The 27,975-nt window shown below is 38.6% G+C and overlaps 2 protein-coding genes across 4 annotated transcripts in view; both read left to right on the top strand.

The window, feature by feature from the left end:
- ryk (receptor like tyrosine kinase) overlaps nt 1-7,298 on the top strand; it is a 50,594-nt gene extending 43,296 nt beyond the window's left edge. For all 3 annotated transcript variants that reach the window (XM_038716699.1, XM_038716700.1, XM_038716698.1), the window contains 4 exons: nt 752-861; nt 994-1,153; nt 2,412-2,548; nt 5,769-7,298. In XM_038716699.1, coding sequence (XP_038572627.1) covers nt 752-861; nt 994-1,153; nt 2,412-2,548; nt 5,769-5,880 — 519 coding nt within the window. In that variant the 3' untranslated portion in view covers nt 5,881-7,298. The remainder of the gene's footprint in view (nt 1-751; nt 862-993; nt 1,154-2,411; nt 2,549-5,768) is intronic.
- Nucleotides 7,299-10,960: 3,662 nt separating this feature from the next.
- On the top strand, nt 10,961-27,711 carry slco2a1 (solute carrier organic anion transporter family, member 2A1). The gene is made up of 14 exons (XM_038716694.1): nt 10,961-11,148; nt 16,452-16,589; nt 18,014-18,176; nt 18,720-18,932; nt 19,546-19,644; nt 19,748-19,887; nt 21,291-21,363; nt 21,524-21,688; nt 22,140-22,344; nt 23,214-23,361; nt 25,265-25,428; nt 25,838-25,902; nt 26,624-26,744; nt 26,839-27,711. The coding sequence occupies exons 1-14, from the start codon at nt 11,089-11,091 to the stop codon at nt 26,957-26,959; spliced, it is 1,875 nt and encodes a 624-aa protein (XP_038572622.1). The 5' UTR covers nt 10,961-11,088; the 3' UTR covers nt 26,960-27,711.
- Nucleotides 27,712-27,975: the final 264 nt, after the last annotated feature.

Below are 27,975 nucleotides of genomic sequence, written 5' to 3'. Positions count from 1 at the left end.
TTCACCATCTTAGTTCAGCCTGTTAGCAAAAACAAGGTTTAGCATGCTAACCTATGCTAATTAGTACTGAACTGTTGATGCCGCTACATTAAAAGTTAAGAGCTCACCAAAGTTAATACAGTTAATCCTGTGGGCAAGATGAATGTTTGTTCCACATTTAATTGCAGTCCATCCAAGAGTTGGTGAGACATTTCACTCAAAAACAAAACCTCATGGTGGCGCTCATCTTCTTGGTATAACTGAAATTAGTGCTGAAGTCATGAAAATCCATTAAATAAAGATGATACTTCACTAAAAGCCAAATATGTCAACCTGCTTGTGCTAGAGGACCGATAGGCCGACATTGCTATCCCTAAAGCCTTGCCACTAGATAAAAACATGTGTTTTGTTGCGTGAGAGTTGGAATTTTTTTCTTCCGCATTATTGATAATCAGGTAATTATGTAACCAACTCCCTCTGAAAAGTGTGTTTTTATATTTGAAGCAAAGCCTATTCCTAGGCACCAGTGCTGGTTTAAACAAGGAGTGTTTTTCAGTTGACTAGCCTTACACCTGCATGTAAACACTAAAATAGTCTTTGTTTATGTAACTCCTGTCTTTGACCTGTAGTTGACTTTGTCCCAATTCATAGGAAATAAAAACAATTTGACACAGTAGACCAATTTTGCCACAGTAAAGTCATGTCTCCGCCTATGTTTTTCCTGTTTGTTTCTCAATTGCACATTGTCTCCTGCTCCCTCATTTCCTTTCAGGCAATTTCTCAACAAGACTTGGTTTACATGGCCATCCAGATTGCATGTGGAATGAGCTACCTGGCTCGCAGGGAGGTCATACACAAAGACCTCGCCGCCAGGAACTGCGTGTAAGTGTCCTGACCTGGCTCAGAGCGTCATTTCTGCTCAGTTCCTCCCTGTAGCTTTCAGGTGATTTGGTTTGGAATTGAATTACTAAAAATAAAGACTCCGACTTTTCTCTCTCCTCCCGCCCCTGACAGCATTGACGACAACATGCAGGTAAAGATCACAGACAATGCCCTTGCCCGAGACCTATTTCCCATGGATTACCACTGTCTGGGGGATAATGAGAACCGGCCCGTCCGCTGGATGGCCCTGGAAAGCTTGCTCAACAACGACTTCTCTAGCGCTAGTGATGTGGTAAGAACTGCAGAATGTACTTGTACTTGTAGCTTAACCATGCAATAGCATTTTCACCATAAAAATAACCTTTCCTGTCTCAAAGATTGTTATAAACTGAAATATTGTCAGGGGACATAATACAGAGAATGTGATGCAGGATGTGGCACCAGTTGTATCCAAGCCATTCTTAGATTTGGTCAAGGTGTAGGAGAGAAGGGAGGTACACGGTTGAGCTCCATCTGTCTCTGGCTCTTCCCTCTTTCCTGTCTCAGGATAGCAGAGCGGGTGTGGCGGAGAGAGTCAGGAAGCTCGACAGATCCTTAGAGACACCACTCAGAGATGCCCCCACCCCTCTACATACCTCTTATGGTCACACCGCTACATAGAAATCACCCCCCTTCCCTGCACTTACAGTTAACAGAGGTCTGGCATTACCAGCCGACTAAGCTTTAGGGGAAGTCCAGACAGGTTCCTGGAGCTGTGTAGCATCATAAGTGCATCACACATGCCAGTGTTGTGCACATAACTGCTCCATACCCTTATGGCAGTAGTTACCAAGCGGTGGTTACGCACATTGGATAACAAGCTGGGCAGGATGAGAACGTGGCTATGTTTAGGTCTTGTTGGGAATGGTGGCAGGATACTGATGATGGAACAGGGTGGATTGCTGTACATCATGTTTTTCACTATTCATCAACGTGCCCCTTGTCTTTCACTTCCTTTAAAGGCCCTTTGTAACCCCGTTAAAGGTTATGACGTGCTAACAAAACAGAAACTTGCTCTATTCTGTTCATAAGTCACTGTCAGGTTAGCAAGAGCTGCCCAGTATCGTTGATAAGGATTCCTGACTCCTAAAATTCTGAATAACAAGTGCAGGGTCAAACACCAAGCACATTAATTTTTGAGTGCAGCTTCAGATATGGGTTAATAATGAGGATCACTGTTAACACGAACAGGGAAGTCAGAGTAAAGGGTCGACAACACATGCAGGGCGGGCCCTCAAGTCTCCTAAAAACAACGGCCACCCTACTGTTTACTTTCAGTCTTCTAACAAAAACTTTCAACAATGATTTATATTCAGTATAAATTTTTCAACATTATTTCCTTGCATTGTTATTTGAATGCAAGTGGGCACCACTGGATTTCCGCACCCGGAAATCAATGGTGATTATGTTTATACTGTTTGAAAACACATTAAAGACAACAGCTTTTTAAAAAATATTGTAAATGAATGCTCAGAACTGGCCTGTGTTAATCATGCATTTTGTTTTCACAGTGGGCCTTCGGAGTGACGCTGTGGGAACTCATGACTCTGGGTCAGACCCCCTACGTCGACATCGACCCTTTTGAGATGTCGGCCTACCTGAAGGATGGGTACAGAATAGCACAACCTATCAACTGTCCAGATGAACTGTACGTTGACTTACCGAGGTCACACAAACACACACATTGAAATACAAACACTCGATTTCTGAGAAAACAAAGCTTTTAAATTGACCAAACAAATGTCACGCTGTCCTCTGAGAAAGATTGACAAAAAAATCTCACTTTTGTTGACATTCTGTAGAAAAAAAACATCAGTTGAGAAAATAATCAGCAGATTAAACACAAATGAAAGTAAAAAATCATTGTCATAATTAAATGTAAGTGCCTCACTAAGAATACATATCTTTTTTCCCCTACTAATTAACAACAGATAAATACACTGTAAAAATAAAAAAGCTAAAATTATTAAGAAAGTAATCAAGGATCAACAAAACTATGAGTATTAAAGCCATTGTAAATAAATGCATAAATAAATAAGGAGCTGGGGAAGTTTTTTCTCTTGTAAATTTACAAATTTAATCTGTGGATTTCTGTGTTTTCCCTCGTCTCCATAACTTTAAAAAAAGTATTTTTTTCATCTACAATGGCCCTAATACTCTGTCATAGAAAACAGATGTGATCAGAAGGTATATTTAACATTGACAAGGACAGGACAAGAAAATCAAACAATGTAGTTCATAAACCAAGACAAAATAACTATTGAGGGACAAAATATAGGTGAGGTTGAAGAATTTACTTACATGGGAGCTGTCGTCTGTAAAGAAAGAGGTGGTATGAAAGATTTAAAAGAATGTCTATCAAAAGCTAGGAGTGCAATTGTGAGATTAAAGAAGACCTGGAGATCTAACAGCATATCAAGAAGAACTAAAATGAAACCGTATAAAGACTCTGGTTGTGCCCTTCCTGTTATATGGGTGCAAAACGTGGAAAATTAATAAGGGGGATTGCTGTAAATGTCTTTCAAAATAAGTGCCTTAGACAAATCCTAGATCATGTGAGTAACGAGATATTAATTAAGAATACGGGCATGAAACCACTGAGCGCGGAAGTGAGACTGCGGAAATGATAGGGCGCATACTTCAACAGGATCAAGACAACTGTAACAACACGGCGGTGATATGGACAGCTGACGTGATGGTAATGTCTCGTCTCTTTCTGGGCAACAGGACATGATTGTAGCCATGCTAATCCTTATCGTTGTTATCAATATAAACACATATTGTAAGTTTGTAGATCTCTGCAGAGAAGCACCTGTGTTGAGCTACAGCCAACCTTGTTATTACCAAATGAAGTGACACATTGTGTTACATGGGAGCTGAATCAAATTGAAATGTTCAGCAGCTACTAGCGTTGGTCGATGTGAAGCTTATCAACATCCTGCAACTGTCAAGAAGATGGATCAGCCTGTGCCCACAGGCGTCATTTTCCCACCGCAGCATTATTATTTACAGGCTATTTCCTCAATATCAAGTATGCACTGAGGCTGTCACCTTTTCACTGCTGGATAATAACAGGGCTTTTCCTGGCTCAGAGCACGGCTGCAGTGGTGGACCACCCGGGTGAATTAGTTTGTGATGCATGATCGACTTGGTTGTGTGTGTGTGTGTGTGTGTGTCTGCTGCTTTTCTTGCATACTGCTGGACCCATTAGCCTTATATTTCCTGTGCATATTTATGACCGTATGTACTTGGACAGGTGGTCCTTGTGGTGATTCACAATTTTTGAAATACCTCTTTGAATTATCAATCATTTCGACATTTTATCAGTATTTATTTAATGAAAACATGAAAGGGTCCCTTTAGTGTAATTTATTGGCACATCCACTGGCATGTGCCACTTCTAATGATTCAGCACCTTCCTTAAATGGTATTTGGATGTGCGCAACTACTATGTATGGTTCATCAGTATTTATTTACAAACAGAACTCTGGGGCGTATTCAAAATAAAGTTCAGATTGTATATTCATTATATATGCTCCCGCTTGTTTGTATCATTCATAGCCATGCCATTTCTTTCACCTTTATGCTGATAGTGCGCAGCTGTCTGGATGTCTGCTAACTCAGTAATTATACTCCTGACTTCCTTTATCCAACAACACTAAGCCTTCTGTTCAACCAATTGCATTTTAGTGCTGCCTGCCAATAATATTTGTATTATTTAAGCAATATTGCTAAAATCTATTAATTTCTTAGCTTCATTGTAGGGGTGTGCATCTTCACTGGTCTCACGATTCAATTTGATTATCAGGGCAACGATTCGATTCAGTATCTCGGCGCATTACGGTGCATCACCTCAAGGGTGGGAATTTTCTCACTGTTTGACTACTTGGTATTTTTAAAGCAAAGTATTTGTAACAATCCAAACAAGTAGGTAGTAGTGAAATGCAAATGTTTAATGTTACTTCATGTAAATGTAGTTAACATTGCATAGCATTATTACATTATTACAGCATTATTACTGACCTCTGCTGCTATTTTAATTTCTGATGCTGCTGTTATTTGTATAAAGTCAGGTGAGGTTGAACTACGCACTGTACAATGCTCCAGCCAAACCACGTTCAGTCCACCTAAATATATCTAGTCCTTTTTTTTGTCTCGTCTAGTTTAGTTACATGTTTGTGTCTTGTCTTGTAAGTTGATTATTGTGTTCTTGTATTGAGCACCATGGAACTTGAGAAACGGCATTTTGTGTACTTGATATGTGGATAAATGACAACAAACAATCTTGAACCAGCAGCAAAAAACGTCCTGCTCAGATTCCAGACTGCAGTCTGAAGAGGAGATTTGAGCCTTTACTTTTGCACTGCACTGCACTGCACATTTACATCCATTAAAAACAGTGTGCTGGGAAACCCCTGAATGTTGAATATCCACAAAGAACTTACTCAGTAATTAACAGAAATCTGTTAAATAAATGAACATGGTTCCCTTACAATTTCCCTCCAATACAATAGGTGGTGAGGTCCCAACTTCCTTTTCGTAAATATTAGAGGTTGTGAAAGTTAACATTTCAGGGCATGCATTGATTAGGAATGATTATATCTCACTCGCGTCCTGTAAGTGTAACACATTGAAAGTTTGTACTATGAAATTACAAAGGCCGGAGTTTGATGCCAGCTCTACATTTTTGTTGCCCGTCACCCTCCTCCTTTCTCCCACTGCATCCTGTCTTACACACACACACACACACACACACACACACACACACACACACACACACACACACACACAGAGAGGCGCATGTAAAAAACTGCTCGTGGACAGACATTTGATTTGACCCATCGTTTTTGCTTCCCCCTGTGTTGCAGGTTTGCAGTGATGGCTTGTTGCTGGGCCCTGGACCCAGAGGAGAGGCCCAAGTTTCAGCAGCTTGTTCAGTGTCTCACAGAGTTTCACGCAGCGTTGGGCGCTTACGTGTGAAAAAAGCTGTTTTTTTTGCCTTCTATTTTATTTTTTTCCCAGCAACACTAAAGGCTGGTGGACACTATTCATGAGGAATACATGTATGAAAATGTGCCTTATCAGATGAAAGAGCAGACTCAATCCTGATGATTTTATTTTGTACAGTTCCTTTGGAGTTTTTATATAGTTGAATTACCTTTTTACAGCATAGCCAAGTAAAAGGATTCTTTTTTTGTTCATGTGCTTTGAAAGCGTCTAGAAATGGCAATGATCGTGCTCATCCCTTGCCAAGAGGATGGAAACAATGGAAAGATATCTGTACAGCACATCAACGTTTATGGACCTTTATGTGCCATTTGACACAATTTCCTAAGCTTCTGACCACCTGGTTTTACAGACAGTATTTCCTACAGTTTTTCTAACTTAGTGAAACACTGTAAATTGTAGATGTGTTGTGGATGTGAGTAACCCTACAGCAGAATGAATTTAGGTACCAAAGTAGACTTAAGGGCTTCATTTGTATGTGTAACCATACTCCCTCAAACATGCTGCGTCACTCTGTGATGGTAAGCCCATGCTCGGTACGAGACGCCGCTTGGAAAGCAGATCTGTATTTGCTGAGATGATTTCTGAGATCTTTACGAATGGTACACCGTTTCCTCTGAATGACGCTAAAAACTGTGCCACAGATGAGTTTCCTTTTCCTCGTGGATCAGACGTCTGCATGCTACAGCTTGTACAAGATCAGCATCGTAAAGCTATATGTAGCTTTATATGAACAGGGCTGAATTAGTTTCTGAATGCCACCTTCTTCCTCTTTTTGTACATTTGATTTTCAACATCACAACTTCTAAACAGAATCAACATTATGCTTCCCTTTTATAAGCTTGATTGTTCTGCGTCAGAACACAGCCCTTCACAGGATTGTTTAACAGATTTTTTGTGAATAGCTAGTACACTAATAATCACTGTGAACACTCAAAACTGCCTACCGGCTTGGTCTAATCTTATTCTCACACCTTTAACATCTTTGTCATGTGTCTTTATGGTCACTGCATGTTGAATTAAGGTTGTAAACCGCTTCCCGAATTCATATCCACAAATTAAATGGAATCTTAAAGCAGGTGTGTCAGTATCGCTCACTTGTTGTGCACTTAAAGCAACAGCGCTCCTCGTTGTTTAAGAGAAGAACACCTGATGCCACAGTTGAATGTTTTGTCTGTTTAGCCTGCAAAGCTTCAAACCAGAGATGCCTTTGCTGTTCAATCATACTAAACATCCAGTGTTAATAGAAAAGAATAAAGGCATTTATCTTAAACTATTAATCCTGAATTTTGGATTTTCCAACCTGAATATGTGACTCATGTCGATCCATAAAAAATGTTGCCTCTGCCAATCACATGCCTCATTAATACTCAAGTATCTGTATTACCAAATACGTGTCCTTGTGTTTGTAATATAAGAACACTGTTGTGGGTTCTTACTTTCCTTAGTTACTTTATTCAGGTTGCTTTTGTTTTGCCTCTTCAGCTTTAGGCTGATGTCACATGAACACTGCACTTCTTCATGATGTTGTAATGGAAAGTTATTTAAAATCCCATTTGTTCAGAATCCTTAAATCCCCTTGCATTACAAGTCCTCATCCTTACATGCAATCAGTCATATTTGCGGCAGTGCTTTGCATTAGCAGAAAGTCTCCTACAAAACGGAGGGAAAATCCAACTCAAAAACACTTTTGAATATTGACTAAACAAATGTCATTTTTTTGTTTAAAATGTCAAAGGGCAACATTTTTTGCTTTGTGTGGGCATAAATGTCAACCTGATCACTGTGTATTATTGCAACATGTGTTATGTGCAACTACATAATGTTTTTGACGGTTTTGCGTTGACAATCTCACTTGCCATTCATGCTTCAATTTTATGTTTTTGTTGTGTCTGGTGGGATAGTGTCCTTACTTTTTTTGGATAACTATTTAAATGTCAGTGATGTGAAGATAATTTCATACGAGTACAGCAGCATTCAAAGACTGCATCCTTTCAAAATATCATCAGTCATCGTCTGGTTTTAGTGTGTCACAGTCAAAAGGCCTGTGTCAGTTCTGCACAATTGATCAACCATTTCCTCATCAGCAGCAGTCATAATAGACCGTAATGCAATGCAGCCACAAGACATGTTGAGTAAGTGGACATTCTCATTACCAGACTTTAGTTTCACAATTTTGTCCAGAGTTATCTGTAAACCAGCTACTTTAAACAGGCCCCTGTTCATACCACATGTAAAACTAAATGAATTTCCTCCTCTGGAGCTTCCAGCCTTGGATTCAGCTTAGTGTGACTCACCTCTGCCTTCAGCAGCACTTTGCATCACAGCTTGGAAATGACATGGTAATAGTTTGATTAAAAAAGAGGTAATATTTAAGTAATGGCATATTTAACTAATTACCAAAGTATTAGCTTGGTATTAACAATACATATCTGACTAATATTAGAAACAAATTTATGTAACAGGGGAATGAGGGGCCACAAACAAATTGTAATAATGGGGAAACACGTTTAAAGATAGCAGGTCGTTTAACATTTTGCAGCCCTGATTCATAGTTCTTACACAAACTAGATGTTTCCTGAAAATCATTTTGCCACTTCACCATAAAATTAGATGGTAAGTAAATTAGTTAATAAGGTTAAAAAGGTTAATACACAGAAACGAGTGTTTCATTCATCAACATTAAACATCATTTGTACGTTATTACCTTGAAACAAAAGGGAACATTTGGAACATAAAGGAGGATGAATTACAGCATTATAATATGGTAATTACAAACTTTGACTTCCAAGAATTTTCACGTGATTTTGAAGGTATTATACTGATAGTATCCTATAATATTGTTAAAACATCAACCTATTTCCTCATTGACCCAATTGACCCAATTTTTTGTCAGGTATTCTTACCAAAATATTACTATAGTTTTAATAAATAGTTAATGAAATGTTTGCTCCTAATTACCCTGTTACATACATGACATTTCAGTCTAGTATTGCCCAGATGTACCCACTGCTATTAACTGGTTATTACTTTAGTAAGTACATAGAATTACTTAATTATAGTGTTACTATTATTTTGTCTACTTGCATGTATTTAATAGTGATATAACTCTGAAAGGGATGCCTCTCATGCTCATCTTGGGTGAATCATAAAGTCATTGTACCATACCTGAACGCACACTTCTAAATCTAAACATTGTCTTATCAAAGATCAACTCATGTTGTTGATTTGATCAATGAGCTGGTCATGGATTATATTGAGGGGTTATTCATTCAAAGGCAACACTTTGTGACATCCCTATTAACATTATAGTATAGTTAAATATATATTACATTGTAACAGATTCCAAGTGCATTATAAGAGCTGCTATAATCATTTACAATGCATTAGGATAATAACAGCAGTAATAAGGTAAACATTCAGACATTCAGAGTGGAAACAAAAGCAGGGTCTGGTTGGTGGAACTGATTATTTCACATATGACATTTAAAAAGAAGCGTGTGAGTCGGTGAATTACAGAAGCTCTGTTACTTGCCTCCTGACTCCCTACCTGCTCAACTCACATTATTCATCACATCACTCTTCAACCTAATGGCACCTGTAACCGTTAAGATTTTTAACTTTAAAACACAAACAGTACAAACTCAGAATGTATATTAATACATCCTGAGTTTACTTGAGGGGGCTAGAGTGAAAATAAGCAATTGTGACTCTTGACATTTTGTAGAATTAGGATCTCAGACTTGCAATCCGGGCCGTAGCTACCATTGAGGACACTGAGGTCATATCCTGTATTGTTTTTCTGAGAAATTGGGGTTATTATCAACCTTTTTCATGGAAGACATTTTGACATGTCACAGTAGAAAAAGTGTAGGTGTAAATAATAAAATGAATGATGACTGAATTCCATTTAGCTGCTTCAGTTTCAGGGTCCTGGGATTGTGCATGCTGGCTCCCTGTCAAGGCTTACTGGGACACTTGAATAGCCTACAACACAGCCAGCTGTAATGTTAGTAACACCTGAGCTTTTTCTTAATAAGTAAAGCACCTTTCACTGAACAAAGTCACAAAGTGCTTTACAAGAGTAAAATAATAAAGCCATATATATATATATATATATATATATATATATATATATATATATATATATATATATATATATATATATATATATATATATATATAAGAGGCAACAACATTGTAAAATAGTGATACAAATAATGAATCAATAAAACATAAGCAACATAAAACCGTAAAATAATCAAGCAATAAAAACATAGGCAACAAGGAATCTTAAAACAACATTTGCACAGCCTACTTTCGATAGAACATGGCGTGACAATGTCCAGCTTAAATAAGTTTTCACCTGTTTCTGAAAGGTTTCAACAGAGAGGCAGGCAAGTGGATGATCATGACTAGGACGTGTCTGCTGTGAAAAAAGGCCTATTGCAAAGTTGAAGTGGTGCTTGACTCAATACATTTAAAGTAGGCCAACAAAGACGAAGCTGCTTTCTATCCACGTGCATTAAAACACAGGTTTAACCTAGCCTTTTTATTAGCTGATTTGCTGTGTCATTACAAAAAAAGTTAATAAAAAAATGCTCATCCGAAATAGTTAAACATGTTTTGTAGGGAAATAATAAACACTGAATAGCTACACTGACACTCCTCAGTTCCAAGAGTTCATTCATTAGCAGTTGTTTCTGTCACAGTCGGCCCCACTACTCATTATCTTCAGGCAGAACCAGCTCAGAGAACCGCATACCGCAATTAATGAAGCATTAAGCCGGTTTGAGCTGCCGGAGAACAAAGCAGGGGTTCACTAACAGGGTGGTTACACTTCTTATTAGGACGGGCCGTAAATATATCCTGAATCATCCTGTGTGTGTGTCATTTGTAATGTCCTGATTAATACGTTGGGTCACGCGCGCGCAGGTGAGTATTGCTAAGGCTGGCGCGTGACTCAGCCAATCAGCGCGGGACTGCCTGTTCTCGATTCACAACTTTCAAAACATTTACGCGTGGGGCTGTGGGCTGAGTCCAATTACATCACAGGCGGTCATAAAAAAGCACTCCAGCTCACCGGTGGGGAAAACCTAGACAACCTCTGACACAAACCTCGAGAGGCAGCTTTCTGCTCCCTAGACTGAGTGGAGCGCGCGAAGACACGGGCTGAGCCTAATGGATATACATTCCTCCAAAGACATGAAAAAAACAAGGACGTTATTCTGCAGCATAAAGGTAGGCATCAGTGCTGCTGCCACGGCTACAGACTTACTATGAAATGTCTTGTTTTAACCCGCAGCACTTGTTCCCTCATTGTTTATATCACCATCTGAGCTAGATTTATTTTCAGAATATTGTATTACGTTAAACACATTATTATAGGCCTTCTGTAGTAATAAAAAGTGATTTCAGAGGCTTATTTCTCCCTCAGAAAACCTGAGCATAGTCTCCTGTGGAGTGTTGCCTAAGACTGAAACGTAGTTTCACCTTAGGTAAACATGTAGCCTTCTCCAAGTGTTGTGCCTCATACCTCAAAAAGTTCAAAATGATTTCTGCAGATTTTAGCTGTCATTGAAGACTTGAGTTGCCTTGACATTGCTTAAAATAATAGAAAATAGTTTTCCTGGAGTGTCTGAAGTCATTCTATAATCACTACAAGTCAGGAAGAAAATGTTTTATCTTTGCCTTTTGAGTGAAAAAGAAAATTACCTGAAACATTTTAAAGCAATACAATTTCTACTCAGTGGTGTATGTTGTTTTATGCCACATTTAAAATATGAAAAAGGACATTTCTGGGGTTATAACTAATATTTTTTTTTTACTGTTGATTCATCTGCTGATTAGTTTCATGATTTGATCTGTGAAACATAAATGCCTGAAAAATGCTAATCAATATTTTAGTCAATCTATATTATAGCAGCAAATTGTCACATTTTCCCCAACAAACTGTTTTTGTCTTTGTCTGTTTTTTATTAACTGAGCAGTCTGGTAATAACCTCACATGACCAGACACAATTTATATCCTTGATAAGTATAAATCAAGTTTACATAGTGGAAGATTTCCAATGGCGTAAAATTATTCTACAACCAGTAACCACGGCGAAACTAAACCACTACCGCCTGTGTTTTACGTGAGAGCCTTTTACCAGAGAGCATTGGGCAAAATTACTTGATCAATTATCAAAATAGTTGCTAATTCATTTTCTGTTAATCGACTACTTGTTGCCGCTCTTGTCTTGCTCTTCTGGCTCCAAAATTAAAAGGCTCACAGATTAGAGGGTGAAATGTAACCCCACTTACTGCCAAAAGCAGTAGTCATACTTCACTGTATGGCAATAATGGGAGAGAAACTATTTGTTCCAGAGCTGTGAGTAATAATGAGGCAAAAGTCCCTGTTGCTTGCAGCACAACTCAGTGAGAAATGACTTGTCTTCTTCATTGGTGTTGTGTTGTGTGAACGAGGCATGACTAACATACCTATATTCGGTAAGTTTGGAGGGGACAGTGAAAGAAGTAACAACTTTAGCAACTTCTGCATTTCCAGGTGGAGAAGCATTATGTGAAAAATCTTCTGACTGTCTACCTTAAGCATTCTCACACAGACTGTAGTATTCCAGTTATTGCAAGTCTTCATTTTAAAGCCCCCACCCCCACCCCTCTGTTGAAATCAAGATGTACTAATACAGATAAGGTGGAGGGCAGTGACACAGTATGGCTCCTCCTACAGACTGAGAGTGGACCTTCGCCCATCCTGCACAGTATGAATGTACCTGAAGTTCAAAGCTATATAACGGTATATTTAGATAATGGGAGTAGTTCAGAGTCAAAGCAGACTAAGCAGCAGGGAATGTGTCAGTAAGCTATTTCTGTACGTCATTCCAATAGTACAGCGGTGAGAGGTGGACGCAGAGGAGTATCTTTAAAAGTGTGTTGCGTCAAACTGTGATGCCAGAACTCTTTGATTACTGTCTAGCAATTGCAACAACAAGGTAGCCAAACTGGCCCAGTTGCTTTTGATATGAAACCAAATCACTTTGCACTCAGCAGAACCAGACGCTCAACAATAGTTTCAAGGGCAGAAATCATCCATTGGTCGTTCCCTGACACGAGTACATGCTGTACAGCTCTTTGCTCTCTGTTTGATCAGGAAATTTTGTTTGTTTTTTTTCCACTACTTTGAGCTTATCTTCCGTGAGCTACACCTACTCTGCACCCGGGGTTACTCCATCAAAATCTCTTTAAGGATATCTCTGCCAACATCTGAGCCAAGTTTCTGCTCAGTGGCAAAAGATGTTTATATCCTGAACAATGGGACAAGAAATATTAACTTCTCTCCACACCTCAGTGCACCTGAGCACGTACATGCGCATGTAATGCACTTGTTCTCTTCTTTCCTGAGAGTTTCACAAGAAGATTGCCTGACTTCTTCCTGTTTCCAGCCTTCAGGGTTAAGCTAACGTCCACTTGCTGTAGCGTCATATTTAGTGGACAGACATCAGTGCTTTCAATCTTCTTATGTTATTCTCTGCAAGAAAGTGAACAAGCATATCTCTCAAGTCTACTAACTATTATCTATTGCTAAAATGCTCATTTGATCATGATACTATTGTGCAGCAAAACTTGTTTGTGTTTGTTTCACAATGAAGGGATGTGATTCTGTGGCTTTAGTTTCTTTTAAGTACCCTGGGAGACTTCATACACTTAGCTTTTCCTTTAGTTCATTTTTTTGACCAAGTAGGTCAAGCATTTGTGTTTTTTTTTGCAAAAAAGAAAAAACATTTCCTCATGGAAATCCATGGATATCCAGTACCATAGCTACGACACGTGACCCTGAAATAAAAGCATTTGAAATTCAAGTATGAACTTCCCTCAATTCTTCGCCTAGCAGCAGGGTTGAAGGCTGGGACAATAACGCCCAGACAGACAGAGCTGAGCGTGTTCAAAAAGGATAAACATGTACATAACCCGTGGAGAATCCAACTCTGGTCAACCACTTTCCTCATGCAAACATCAAATAGGCTTGAATCACTTGTATTAACAGAGTGGATAAATAATAAATCCTGCGTCTTCACAGTGTGACATTTTGTTGACATACTGGAGAGTTCAGCACTAATTGTACTGCTGCTGCCCCTTTTCTCCTCAGTTTATAATACTCCATGAATATCTCATCCCAGCTTCAACAGTATGCAACATTCCTTCATCAAGAAAAACTGACGCACCTTATTTTATCATTAATATTGATTGGGTGCAAGAAAGGGTTTTTTGACATTTCTCAGGCCTTTGGTGAAATTTTGCACTTTAATGGATTATGTGTTATTGAAATAATTACGTGTTTCCATTGTTAAAGCCAAATTGTCAGAAAGCCAGCGACTTGTCTCTGAAATGTGATATTTGCGTCAGACATTTTCTGCAATAAAAATGTAAAGTCGACTTCGTTAAAGGCTAAATTGGATTTTAAGTTGACTTGAAGCTGTGTGGTAAGGAAACAGTTGTGTACAGCTAACTTTGTTTGGATCTAAATCACAAACAAAAGAAGCTCTTTGCCTGCCAGCAAATAGGTCCTGTCGAATCATTTAGATAATTGAAGCCCATTTGATACAAAATGAGGATGAAATATTAGCAACAGTGAAAAAGAATCTATTGTGTGTGCTAACAAACCGTAAAGCCAAGCTTTAATAGGAGCATTAACTGTTCTGAGTCAAACGCATAGTTTATTCTACCTCAGCCGACCTGACAGCTGGTAAACAAACTGAAAGCTTGGATTTATTAATGTTTTCATAGCAAATTCACTCCTAATCTCAACACGTATCTTGAACGTCATTCGTGGCCCCCCTGTGTGAATAAACCCATGTACTGGCATACGGGTGTCTGTAAACGCCTCTTGACACATAGGCAGGCGGGTGGCTCTTCCAGATAACTGGGAGCATGCCCAGTGTGCAGCTTTCCACATCTCTGGAGGTGAAGAGAAGAAGAATGCAATCAATTGGAGACAAGTACAGGAACCCTTGAAGCAAAGTAACTGGCTAACAATTATTCCAAAGTGTCATCATTAAATCACAAATTTCATTACTCTTTTGGAGCCATGCTGGTTAGTTTCTAGGAAAACAAGAGGTGAAAAGTAACTAGGTACAACTTGGTACCTTGGTAATCAGTATTTTTATATTAACAATGAATCAAATGACTAATGTAATGTGAAAAGAATCAGTTGTAGTAATATTCCTGCAGTTGATCATCACTCGGCTCTGTAGTTCTCCTCAGCGCTAAGGTGAATCTTTCAGCTTATTGTTTTTGGTTTTATGGCCCACAGCCAAAGCCCTGTTTCCATCTCCTGACTGTAGCTTCATAGTGTACACATGAGAGAGGTATCTTCTCATCTAACTCTATATTCCCAAAGTGTGTTTTTTAAACTAATAAATACAACTTTTGAATTCATTATACTAACTCTGTTTAACACATAAAATGGTGAAGGCTGCATAATGGCTTGCTAGTCAAAACAAGCTTTAAGACTTGGATTTGAGACTTGAGACTTACTTGTGACTGTAAAAACAACGACTTTGTTTACTCCATTCCACTAGTCTGACAGTGCTACGCACTAGTTACTTTACAGGTTACAATTTGGCACAGAAAACGTATAATGAGATTATAAATATGATACCTAGCAGTAGTTTAAGTTAACAACATTAATATGCTTTTAACTTGTTATTAAATCAGTTATAATGATCCAAACATTTGAATATATACAATAGTTAACACTCTGAAAGGTGCCATTCTGCATAATGAGGAACAGTTACTTTTTTTGTTATATTTTTGTATTTAAATGAAAATTTTAATGCAAGAATTCTACTTAAATTCGACTAGATTTACATGGTTTATATTGCTGCTCACATCGCCTCATTCTATCATCTGTTTTTGCTGTCTAGAATATGTGGATTTAAATCCTTCAAATGGTTTGTTTCTTTCAAACGGGTGAATGCAGCAGAGTGCAGGCCTGATGTGTTGGTACTTGCAAGTTATGCCATGTGTTTGTGAAGCAGCTGTTTGGTTTTTCCACTTTCTCACTGCATTTCATTGCACAGATAATATTGCTCCTCTGATGTATAAGTATGCACTCCGTTAGGTGAACTTCTCAGTGTGCTGCCAGGGCTGAAAAACACTGGAAAGTTGGTTCCTCTGAATTCTCCTTGGAACAATTTGGGTCTCTCAGGAGGAATAAGTTTTTGAAGTCTGTTCTTGCCTCTATGTGAGTGCTGCCAAACGTTTCTTGCAGCTGAAAATGGCACAAATGACATAGTTACATTTTATGACTATAACCTATTTTAGCTGTGGAGCCATCACTGTTACAAGTTTTTGTCAGAGCATACTGGACATTTGGTACACAAATTGTTTTCATATCTTTTCATGTAATCAACTAATTAACTGTATGTTTGGCAACAAGATGCTGCAGTGAGACAGACTATCTCTATTTTTTCATATGCCAGCATTATGTTTTCAGCCACATAATTTAGACTTAAGCCTCCTGTACTGTTTGTCTGCCCAAGCTGTTTGTGCTGTGCCACGGCCTCCTGCAGTTCTCCCAGTTGCTGTACAGCGCCTACTTCAAGAGCACCATCACCACAATCGAGAAACGCTATGGCCTCAGCAGCTACTCCTCGGGAACCATTTCCTCTCTCAACGAGGTAGGAGCCAACGATAACATACCCTCACATAATCTGAGACCGATCCGATGACAAAGGAGGAATTGAAGAACAAGCAACAAATCAAAATCACACTTCCTCACAGTTCAAGCCAAGTATTTTGGAACAGTTTATTACAGATAGGAGGGGTCAAGAATAATCAAAGAATGTACTGTACCTGCTCGTCGCGGAGGGTGCTCAAGTGGGATTTACATGTATTACACGAGATAAATGTTTTCCTGTTGTTTCAAGTATGCATGACCACAGGTCACTAGTCACTAATTAAATCACTGTGTTGACATTTGCTGCCTTAAGGCTTTCTAAATTCTTTTGCAGCTCAGGTCCTCACAGGATTTGGCTGCACTTGGAGTTATAATGTGATTTACAACATGTGATTTAATTGGGATCTGTTATGAAAACAGAAATGAAACAAAGCCTGAGCATTTTGCATCTCCTCTTAGTGTGGTTATTTAAAGCTTCTATAACAGATTTTATAACAGAAGTTTATATTATAGATGGATCAAATGACTGTGTGTAATGGAAAAGGTTTTTCTTAGCGATGAACCCACAGATAATGATCACCCCACTGCATTTCCTCTTTGCATTAGAGCTTTTTAGCATCTTTCAGTTAACTGTTTAGGTTTTATGACCCCCAGCTTTACTGTTTGATTTGCTCTGCCAAGCACCAAGTGGATATTTCTCTCAGGAGTGAGGGGTACCTGGCTGCAACCTGCAGAATGGGGTGGGGTTCAACGTTGAATGTTTAATCCCTCCGTGGTTTGATTGATATTACTGTCAAATGTGGGCAAGGTTAAACACCGATTGTGATTGGATGCTGGATGTGAGCTAGCTACCTTACAGGCGTTTTTCCTCTATAATTTTATACTATGTTTTTAACCACCCCGTTCTGCAGGCTGCAGGCTGCAGTCAGGTATACTTGTTAGGAGTTGGTGGAGAGCAACACAGAGCAACAAATAGAATGAATACTGAACTTACATTCAGTACATTTAATTAATGCTAATCTTGCTAATAAGCAAATGTTTGCTAACATTTTTACCATAGAACTGAAAAGATGATAATGTCAGTTTTACTTTTGCAGCTTGTTTCCGCTGCCCCCAAGTGCCCGAAAGATCAGTTAATGCAGCTTTAATTTTTTACATGTACATACATTTACATTTTTGAAACTCTTTCTGCCTCTAAATTTCTAAACATTTATTCTGAACTGTGCCTAGGTTGCTGACACCACTAAATTTGGATTACAGTGCAACACTGATCACTTCCATATTTGGTTTTGAAAGTCCATTTGTAATTATGAGACCTACAACACTAAGTGTGAAAGGATTGATTTATAAAGTGTAACTGTCCTAAAGAGAGAAAATGCTCCCCCTGGATCCTCTTTAAAACATGTCTCTGTGTCTGTCTCTTAGGTCAGTAACAGTGTGTTGATAGTGTTCGTGAGCTACTTTGGAAATCGGGTTCACCGCCCTCGCCTGATTGGAATCGGTGGACTACTGATGGCTGTCAGTGCCGTGATCCTGACCTTACCTCACTTCATATCCCAGCCCTACGAATACGACTCTGTTTTACACAGTAAGACAAAGACCTAAATATAAGGCTGCACTGCTCCTCTTTCTCCACTGGCACCACTGTGACAACTAATATGACTCAGTCCAGACCAGGGGACTCATGAATATACAAATATGTCAATGCAATTTATGAGACTTCACTTCAGGGTTCGTCTAGAACGCTGCGGCATCTTCCCAGCAAAGGCTCCACAGCACTCAGCAGGTGTCAACCAAGTGTCTGCTGTTTGACTTTCTGTACTCTGCAGCAAATGGTGTATATAGAAAGCCCTGCTCTGTCTCCAGCGGAACTTTTGCATAAATCAGAATGAAACTCATCTCTATGTACTTGCTGAAAGCTAAAGAGATTAAAGTTACCGCCATGGAATTTCATTTGTAATAACAATCCCCCTCTTCTTTAATTTTACCCCCAGACAAAGTACCTTAAAGGGCCAGAGAAGCTTCAGGAAATTAAAGTAGTTGGACATCTGCATCCACTTGCCTGTCATTAACTATCACTGTCTTCCCCCACCCCCTCTCCGTCCGTGTGCGACCACCTGCTGTGATCCAGATCGCCACGACATTTGCAATCCTCAGGGCAACTCGAGCAACCCGGAGTCTTGTGGCCGCGAGGAGACCAGGCGCCTGGCCGACACTAACACCCTGTGGGTGCTCATGGCCAGCGCTCAGCTGCTCTTTGGTGTGGGCTCGGTGCCCATCCAGCCGTTTGGGATTTCCTACATAGATGATTTCGCTCAACCCGGCAACTCCCCTGTTTACATAGGTGAGTGGCCTGTAGTTCAGAGATAAATTTATTTGTTCAGATAAAGAGTCCACAATCTGAGGGTCATGGTGTTACCCCAGGTCATTCTTCAGGCTTGCATGTTGTAAAACACTTCAATATACAAGAGTGAAGATCAGTATTTTGTGACCTTAGATATATTTTAAGGTGTGATCTCAGTGCTTTTCAGATGATGAGCTTCAAATGAGTCACATCCCAGATAGCAAAACTGATATGCAATAAAGCTCTCTTTTATTATATATGCTTTTCAGGTTTCAAAACTTATGAATGAGCAGCTATTCGTGATTTTTTTTCAGCCACTGAACCCACAGTCACAGCTTGACACTAAACTTTATTTGTTCTTCTGTGAACAATTTGAGCAGCACTGATTGGTGCTTTGCAGGCGAAACCCTGTAGAACCAAGTTACAGATTGATTTTGGAGATGCAACCTTTTCTTTTTATTTTATTTTAGGGCCCTTAATGCATAAAGTTTTTTAACACATAAAAGTTTCATTGAACCTTTATAATTGTACAGTCACGGTTTGCCAAGAAAATTACAAAACAGCTCAACAGAAACTTCAGAACTCTGCCTCATTGCCCCTTTATCATTCACAGCCATCCTGTTTGCAGTATCTGTATTCGGGCCAGCCGTTGGATACCTGCTGGGCTCAGTCATGCTGCGGATCTATGTGGACGTGGATAGAACTGGTTTAGGTAATGACTAGGTCTTTAAAGGCATCCTGAAATTATTTTATGGACAGATCAAAGCAGGAAAGATGGTTCACTGCTGTATCTGATGACTTGCTGTTTCCTGCAGGAGCTGAATTAGAGCTGAGACACGGGGATCCCCGCTGGGTCGGGGCCTGGTGGATGGGCCTGCTCATTGCCACCGGCTGCCTGGTTCTCGCATCCATCCCCTACTTCTTCTTCCCTCGTAGAATGCCTTCAGAAGATGATGTAAGTCGCACTCCCACTCACAGAGAACAAAACAGCTAACAGTCATTGAGTGGATCTTTTGGACTAAATGAAACTACAGTATATCGCTCAGGTTTTACTGACACCTACTGGCTTAATGTCAGCATTGCATTTTAGTTTTCCTCATGATGATGGTTTTTAACCATCTCCAGGGTACAAAACAAGGTTTCTCAATGTTATCCATATGGCGTTAACATATAAATCCACATAATAAATCACATATCCCTGAACACAATTCCCAAGACGTGATTTGTACTTTGTAATTATTTTTGTCTGTATCAGACATTTTAAACACTCTGCAGACAACATTATTCATAGATAAAATAAAGCCAGATCTTATCCCCCGCATTCTTTCAGCTTTACCCAGGACTTGACCTATTAAAAAATGTGTGAATTATAAGAATGTAAATGTCTCCATTTTTGACCAATTTGATATAAATCTCACTGTGAAGTTGTCAATTGATAACAACAGTCTTTGGGCAGGCTGAAGGTCATTTATCTGATAAAAAGTTGATTGAGTGAAAAATGTAATAAAGTTGTTATAATTCTGGCTTATCAGCTTGAGAAAAAATGCATGTGAAAATAAACATAAGCCTACTATGAAACAGTTCATCAGCGTTAAGGCACTTATACTATGAAATGCCTTACTTTTCCAGTGAATACCTGGTTTGGGGTGTACTTTCAGGCTCTTTCATGTCTCTGTCATTTGTCCTTCCTCTTATTTATTGGAAAATTCCAACCCCAGGTAAATATGTGAAAATCTTCCAGTTGATGTCAGAAAAGAAACAAAGGCTTGGTCAAATTCCTCCTCATATTTACAAACATTTATATACATGAAGCAAGTGATTTTGTAAATAAATTACATAAAACAGATTGTTACAGATACACAACATACCTGCACTGACAGAAAACAATAACTATTTTAAGGTTAAGTGTTGAATAAACTTGTATAAATACCATGATTTATATTCATTTTAGTCCATTGTGACACCTTATATACATCAGTGACTCCAGGGGTACTTGAGAGTTTGTTTTTATTAAGAGTGTATGACAATTAGTTAGCATGTTAGTTAGCTAGCAGAGAAGTCAAAACAGTTAGCTAAAAATAGAATAGCATAGAATAGATAAACAGTTGAAATAATTGGCAAAAAGTTATGAATAAATGGTTGAAATAATAAGCCTATGCCACTCCCAGTGGTAGTAGTAGTGGCAATGCAAATTTGGACAAACTTAGAGACCATTATTCCCACATATGTTATCAAAACTATCAAATCCATCCTCACTGTAGAGGTTCTTAATTTACTCAGATAAAGGAAGTATTGGATTGATTAATGAAATGAATGAAAACATTTCGGGAATATGTTCATCTGCATTTTATTTTCCAGGTGACTGGAATTGAAACGGACATCAATGATGACTTCAGGAAGCCAGATATCTCTTTAACTGACTTCCTGAAAAGTAAGTTCATTATATTCAGGCTGCAAAGGTTCCACGTGCTAATTTCATGAACTGACTCAACATCATTTTACATTGTTAACATATTCTGTAACGGATGCTGAAGCCATTTCCAGTGTCAGTGTAATAATCAGTGTGTCTGTATGTGATTGTGTCTGATCAGTGTTTCCCAGAATGTTTGTCCACCTCCTGTTGAGCCCTCTCTTCCTGATGCTGGTCCTGGCCCAGTGCTGCTTCTCCTCAGTGATCGCAGGTTTCTCTACATTCCTGAACAAGTTTCTGGAGAGACAGTATGGTGCTTCGCTCGCCTACAGCAGCCTGATAGTAGGTGGGTATTGTGGGAGCGCAAATGTAAAGATGGGGCTTCAGGAAAAGATCCTATAATAGATCACTATTGTCCTTTCAGTCAACTGCTTGCAATCACTGTCAACTGTTTTATAATTCAAATCATAATGTACAGTATGGTATACATAAAATCACTTTTATGAACTCTCTGGAAGTGAAATGAAACTTAAAATAATTTAATAGACACTCTGGAGTGTGTGAGCACACTTGGATTAGGCTTGTACTGTTAATTGTGTACAAACTGTTTTTTGTGCTTACTTTGGCCCTTTGCAACATTGGATTTATTTTTAGACTACACGTGCCAACTGTGTCCAGGTGTCCGCAAATAAATAAAATAGCACATGATGTGCAGGAAGTGCACAAATTTGGACATCTTTAGTAGACAGTAAATGCCATCGCTACTTAAAGATTATTAAAGAAACTGTGTTTTCCAGGTGCTGTGAATCTGCCAGCAGTAGCAGTGGGGATGCTGATAGGCGGGGTCATCATGAAGAGGGCGGGTCTCTCTCTGAAGACCATCCCACGTTTCTCTGTTGTCATGCTGACCATCTCCACCCTCCTCTGTATCCCTCTCTTCTTCATGGGCTGCCCCACACAGAAAGTCTCGGAAGTCAATCATTACCAAATCGGACAGTATGGGTGAGTGAGAGGAGTCTTATGATGGTGCTTTCATGCGAACAGCATTGTTTAGTTAAGTTTTCTTTATTTTTTTACTATGTACTCGCAGTCATACATCCAGCCTTGCTCCTGTGAAATACTTTATTTACAGATACAGTTCAAGCAACACACAGACTGTTGGAAAACACATTATAGCCCCAAAATGTCCCACAAGCTCTGTAATATTTTGAAAGTCAGTGCTGTATTTGGGCATTTTATTGTGGACTATAACAAAATGTGTGTATTTAGCACACCAGTTCATACAAATTCCTAAAAGTTTAAGTAAAAACATTTTCTATCTATCATTTTGAACTTTTGTTTCGGAAATATGAGGGACACAGGCAGTAGGCAGGACACTTGTTCCAGCTTAATCCCATTCCTTTGTTAGCTTTTGCCTTGATGAATGTGTAAATTATAGCTTCGATTGGCCAAGAATTGGGCGAAAGTAGTCATTGTTCAACTTTACTGCATGCCCAACCATAACAAGACTTTCATTCATGTGTCAGTATTTTTTAACCTTCATTGTTTACATCCTAGCTAGTAGCTAGCAAACATGGTCTTCTTCTGGAAGTCTTCCCTGCCTTTTGTTAGTACATTTCTTTGTTGGCGTGTTATTACCGCTGGGAAAAATGAATTACTGTGAAGTGGTCAAATAGCTTGACAAGTAACTTAATTTGTTTTCAGTTTTCTGTATAATTTTATATGTTTGTTATATTATATACATCTCAAACATATTGGAAACATAATATTTGAACCTCTGTGACTTTATCACTTGCAGACAAACACAGACTACTCAAACATTAGCTCTGAAATTGTTTTTGTTTGACTCTCTGTCTCTTTGCACTCCAAAGGTCTCTGTCCTTGTGCTACTCCAACTGCTCCTGTCCTGCCAGTGCCTTCAACCCTGTGTGTGGCTCTGATGGTGTCGAGTATATTTCTCCTTGTCATGCAGGCTGCACCAACTTCACCAAAGACCCCAACAGCACCTACAGGGTTCAGGTCGGTTCCTCCTCTAAGCACATGTTCATGTTTTCCTCCCACAGTATAAATACCTACACATTAGGCTGTTTGTATACAATGATAGATTTTACATACATAATACTGTACTTTACATGAATATGACAATTCAGTAAGACATGCTGGTTGTGATAGGGGGTGGTATAGATAAAACGTGACTTTTAGATGGGAATATTTGTGCAACAATACGATTTTACAATAAATCATCAAGAGTAATCAGTGAAATTATATGATGCAGAGTAATCATGTAAGATAGGAATGCTAGATAAGGTTATTGAAAGCAAAATTGGTATATATAAGATCTAAGATAAGTGAATTTGTTATTACAGCAGGGATAAGTGTTCAAAACTTGTCTAAATTTATTCTATGGTCTTCAAAATTTTTTTTCTCAGTGTGGGAAGAAATGTGGGAAATAATAAACATCTGGTTCTTGTTCAAGCACAGGATTGGTAAATCACCCCGTAAGGGTGTAATTAACCTTTAACTGTGAACTCAGGGAGTGCTGCAGGGAATGCATTCCGCAAGTAAAATGGCACTAAGATGCATTGAGAGTTTAAATCTTCTCTTCATGGGGTAGACTTGCTATTTAAACATTTTTAAATAGATACTTGGAACAGGAAGTGACTATGGACCTAGATGCCTCTTAGATTTGAGTCACAAATCACAGCATTTGGGTTCAGTGTCCAAGTATTTTTGACTTTGCCAAACTGTACTTAGAATGATTTCATATCAGCAGTGATATGAGGTCCTGGACCTACAAAACATAATGTGTCTCATCAGCCAGCTTTTAGTCTAGGAAAAGTCACAGCAGAGACCACTCTGCTGCTAACAGGACACAAGTAGCTCACATCAATGTCCAATCAATGCTTATTTGTTAAAGAGCATATAGGAGGTGTTTTAAGAGGGACAAAACATCATTTTAAATGTCACAGCTTGTGAATAACCCTCCAGTGGGTGGATTGTATGACTGCTAACAGAGTATTAGTCAGTTAGACTCAGCATGTAAGCTCAATGTGTAATACTGCAGCTCAAACACAGACGCCTACGGCTAGCTTAATAGATGAATCCCAATAAATCACAGAAATATTATTTTCTCTTTCTTGTGTCGACAAATGGACAGCTGAAGGTGGAACTCTGTCAGATTCTAGACAAAGGTCTAAATACATTTGGTAATGTTTGGCAGGGGGAAGTCCATTAAAATCTTTAAATTAACAGTGAGTTTGAAAGCTGTCAGAAGATCTGCAAGAATCTAGCCTTTCCTGTGTCATATGTTGGCAAGTCCTTCATTTATATTTTTTAGAATGATGCCTTTTTGGCAGCAGTCTGTGTTAACATGACAGTGTAGTACAATATATCCATTCATTCAGGTGATATGAAGTCTTTGGTTACTGTTTCAAGTTCTCTATCAATGTTACTTTAAACCTTGAAGAATTAGCTAAGAAGATGCTAAGGCGGCAGCCAGTTAGCTTAGCTTAGCATTAAGCCTGCAAGCGAGGGGGGAGACAGCTAGCTTGACTCTGTCCAAAAGTAGTAAATTGTAAAATTAGTAGTAGTGATTACATGCTGGAACTTGGTTGGTTGCTGTGACTGCCTGGAGTCTTGTCATCACCGTGAGACTCCTGTTTCCAATTCCAATTTATGCTAAGCTAACTGGCTGTCGACCGTAGCTTCATATTTAGCATTCAGACATGAGTGTGGTATCGATCATCTCATCTAACACGCAGCAAGAAAGGAAGTAAGCGGATTTCCCGAAAAGTTTCACTGAAGTCTCAAGTGGGGAAACTAAGAATTGCAGCTGATGTAGAACGAAATAACATAAGTAAAAAGTTATTTTTCAATTTTCTTCACTACATTAATATTTCCTTTGTTTTCTTCCTGGATACAGCTTTATACCAACTGCAGTTGTATATCTGGGAGCCAGACACATGCCCGCCCAGCTCCCTGTCCGAACAACTGCCCACATTATCTTCTCCCTTTCATGCTTGTCATCTCTCTGGCGTCACTGATCGCCTGCCTCACTCACAACCCCATGTATATGATGGTGCTCAGGTGAGAATGGATGACAATATATTACAGTGAATCTTATATTTGAATCTAGCTTCCTACAAATACAGTATTAGGTGATATAGCATTGACTTATTGTGTTTTTGCAAAACTCTCTCGCTCTCTTATTATCTATTTAACATTCATAGTGGTTGAAATAGACAATTTGTAGCCTATTTCCCATCTTTTCTGAGCAAGAGTTTTGTGAGAAAGAATTAAAGGCCTGTCCCATATTGATGCCTGTCCTAAATATAGGCTGGATGAGTTCAGTAATTAAAGCAAATAAAAGCCTGATTGAAGATTTACAATATAAAAACGAATTTTCCTGTTTATCACTGCCACTGTTGTGAGAAAGAAAGAAACTTTACACCAACAGAAAATACATTTATTGACTTTCTTTTCCTATTCATTATAGATCTGTTCCCTCTGAAGAGAAGTCATTTGCTATAGGAATTCAGTTTTTACTAATGAGAGTATTAGGTAAGTCAGGACACAACTGATGTTTGTGTGTAGTGACATACATATGAATTCCTGTATGAACTGAATTATTTTGTTAATGATACACTTCCTTTTGTCGAAAGGCCCAATAGAGCCCCCAAATCCCATAATACCCATCTAGCTCACACATTATTTTAAAACTCAACAAAGTTCACAGATGAATGGAGCTCCAAGTCCATTAAATAACTATAAAGACATTACATTATATAGAAATTGTGTAAAATATGTACATGAACCATGATATTGTGTGGTAATTGAAGAAATTATCAAAACTCAACTCTTAATATGAAATGTTATTTCATCATTCTTATTGTTAACATTTGTGTGTATTTTTTTTTCATTATATAATTGTAGAATTTTAAATGAAACAAAAAGTGACATCATGAAAAGTGACATAATAAAATAAAATGTAACATGAAATAGAAGTATCCATGGGAAATATGACATTATAAATTTAAAATAAGACTTGAACTCTGGAAACTATGGAAATAAGAATGATGATTTAATGAGTTGAGTTTTACAAACTTCTTAAATTATTTCACAAATGATTGGTAAATTTATATATTGAGTTTGATTCATCAGAACTATGAGTATTTTGTCATAGATTTCTTTTGAGGACATGTTGGATTGCCCTCTAGTGGCTCTTGCTCAACCATAAGGGGATAAAAATGTGTTTACCCTGAACAACACTTCTCCCTCTCAGCCTGGCTACCTGCCCCTGCTCTCTTCGGGATGGCCATTGATACGTCATGCATCTGGTGGAAGCGCGTGTGCGGAAAGAAGTTTAGCTGTGGTTACTATGACAACGACATCTTTAGGAACCGGTTAGAAATCTTATCACTGAGAACACATATCACATACACGCAGGCAGTATGTCCATATCACAGCTGACAATCATTTTCCTTTATTTGTCTGCAGGTACTTGGGCCTACAGGTGGGGTATAAGGTCATGGGCATCGTCCTGTTGATGATGCTGGGGTGGAAGGTGCAGCGGACCCAGGAGTACAGTCTGGAGAAGAGGTCTGAAGGCCTACTGTGACCGTGCCGAGCGTCCTTCTTGATCCAAGGCTCTCTATGTCTTAAAGCTTTGCTGAGGTGTTGAACATTTTGAAGAACAGTGTGCCGAGCAAAGCTGTGTCAGTGGGAGAAAGCCACTGCTAAGGAATGGCCTACGCTGACCTCAATTTCTGTAGGCCCACTTTCCTACGTGGTGCTTCACTGGTTGGAGTTTATGAAAGGCAAAATGTCTGATGTATTTGAATGCTTTAAAGCCTCTGATTGGAAAGACTCTGACAGTATGATCTATGCATTACACGTTAAGAGAGAACAGCTAAAAGACCTCTCTTGTGTGGTACCTCACAACATTTTACATGCATCTGAGACAGTGACCAGACTGATGAGATCAAACAACAGATAAATATCTTTGTGTATAACTTGTTCCTATAAGGTAGGAATCTATTCAGGTTTCTATTTCCAGTGGGAACATATTCTATAACAATTAACTATATTAGCTTAATATTTAAGTTTATTTTTTTTTATAGAAGTTTGTCTCATACACGGAGACATTTGTGATAACTGTAATACTCATTTCATGTATGATCACATATAACACTGAATTAATTGCAATGTTAATAAATTTTCAGATATCAAGTACATACACTGTTACTCATATACTGAATTAACCGCACACACGATGCTATCTACTGGTGTGTTTATATGGGTGGCATTACAGTGGTGTGCATCCATGTGTAGACATACTGGTTAATAAAAAAATGTATATAGTAGAATTAATCAAGTCATTTATTCATTTCTGTCTTTATGTCTCGAAAGGCTGGATAACCAATCCAGCAAAATGAGCTACCTCAAGTTTACTCCATGTCGGTTGGTTTTGGTAATTTAATTATTTACAACTTTGCACCATTGAAGAACCTGTATATTACATACTTAGTAATACATGCACATAGCATTCACATATATATATATTTGGACTGCATGTTTATAGCATGTTTATGTATATTAAACATACATACTGTGATGGATGAATATCATACCATA

This window comes from Micropterus salmoides, unplaced genomic scaffold (genome assembly GCF_014851395.1).
Source record: "Micropterus salmoides isolate LMB-PRFRI ecotype aquatic unplaced genomic scaffold, ASM1485139v1 Ms_hic_scaffold_13, whole genome shotgun sequence".
NCBI lineage: Eukaryota > Metazoa > Chordata > Actinopteri > Centrarchiformes > Centrarchidae > Micropterus > Micropterus salmoides.
Note: the sequence above shows the minus strand (reverse complement) of the source record. Positions and strands in the feature narration are given on the sequence as shown.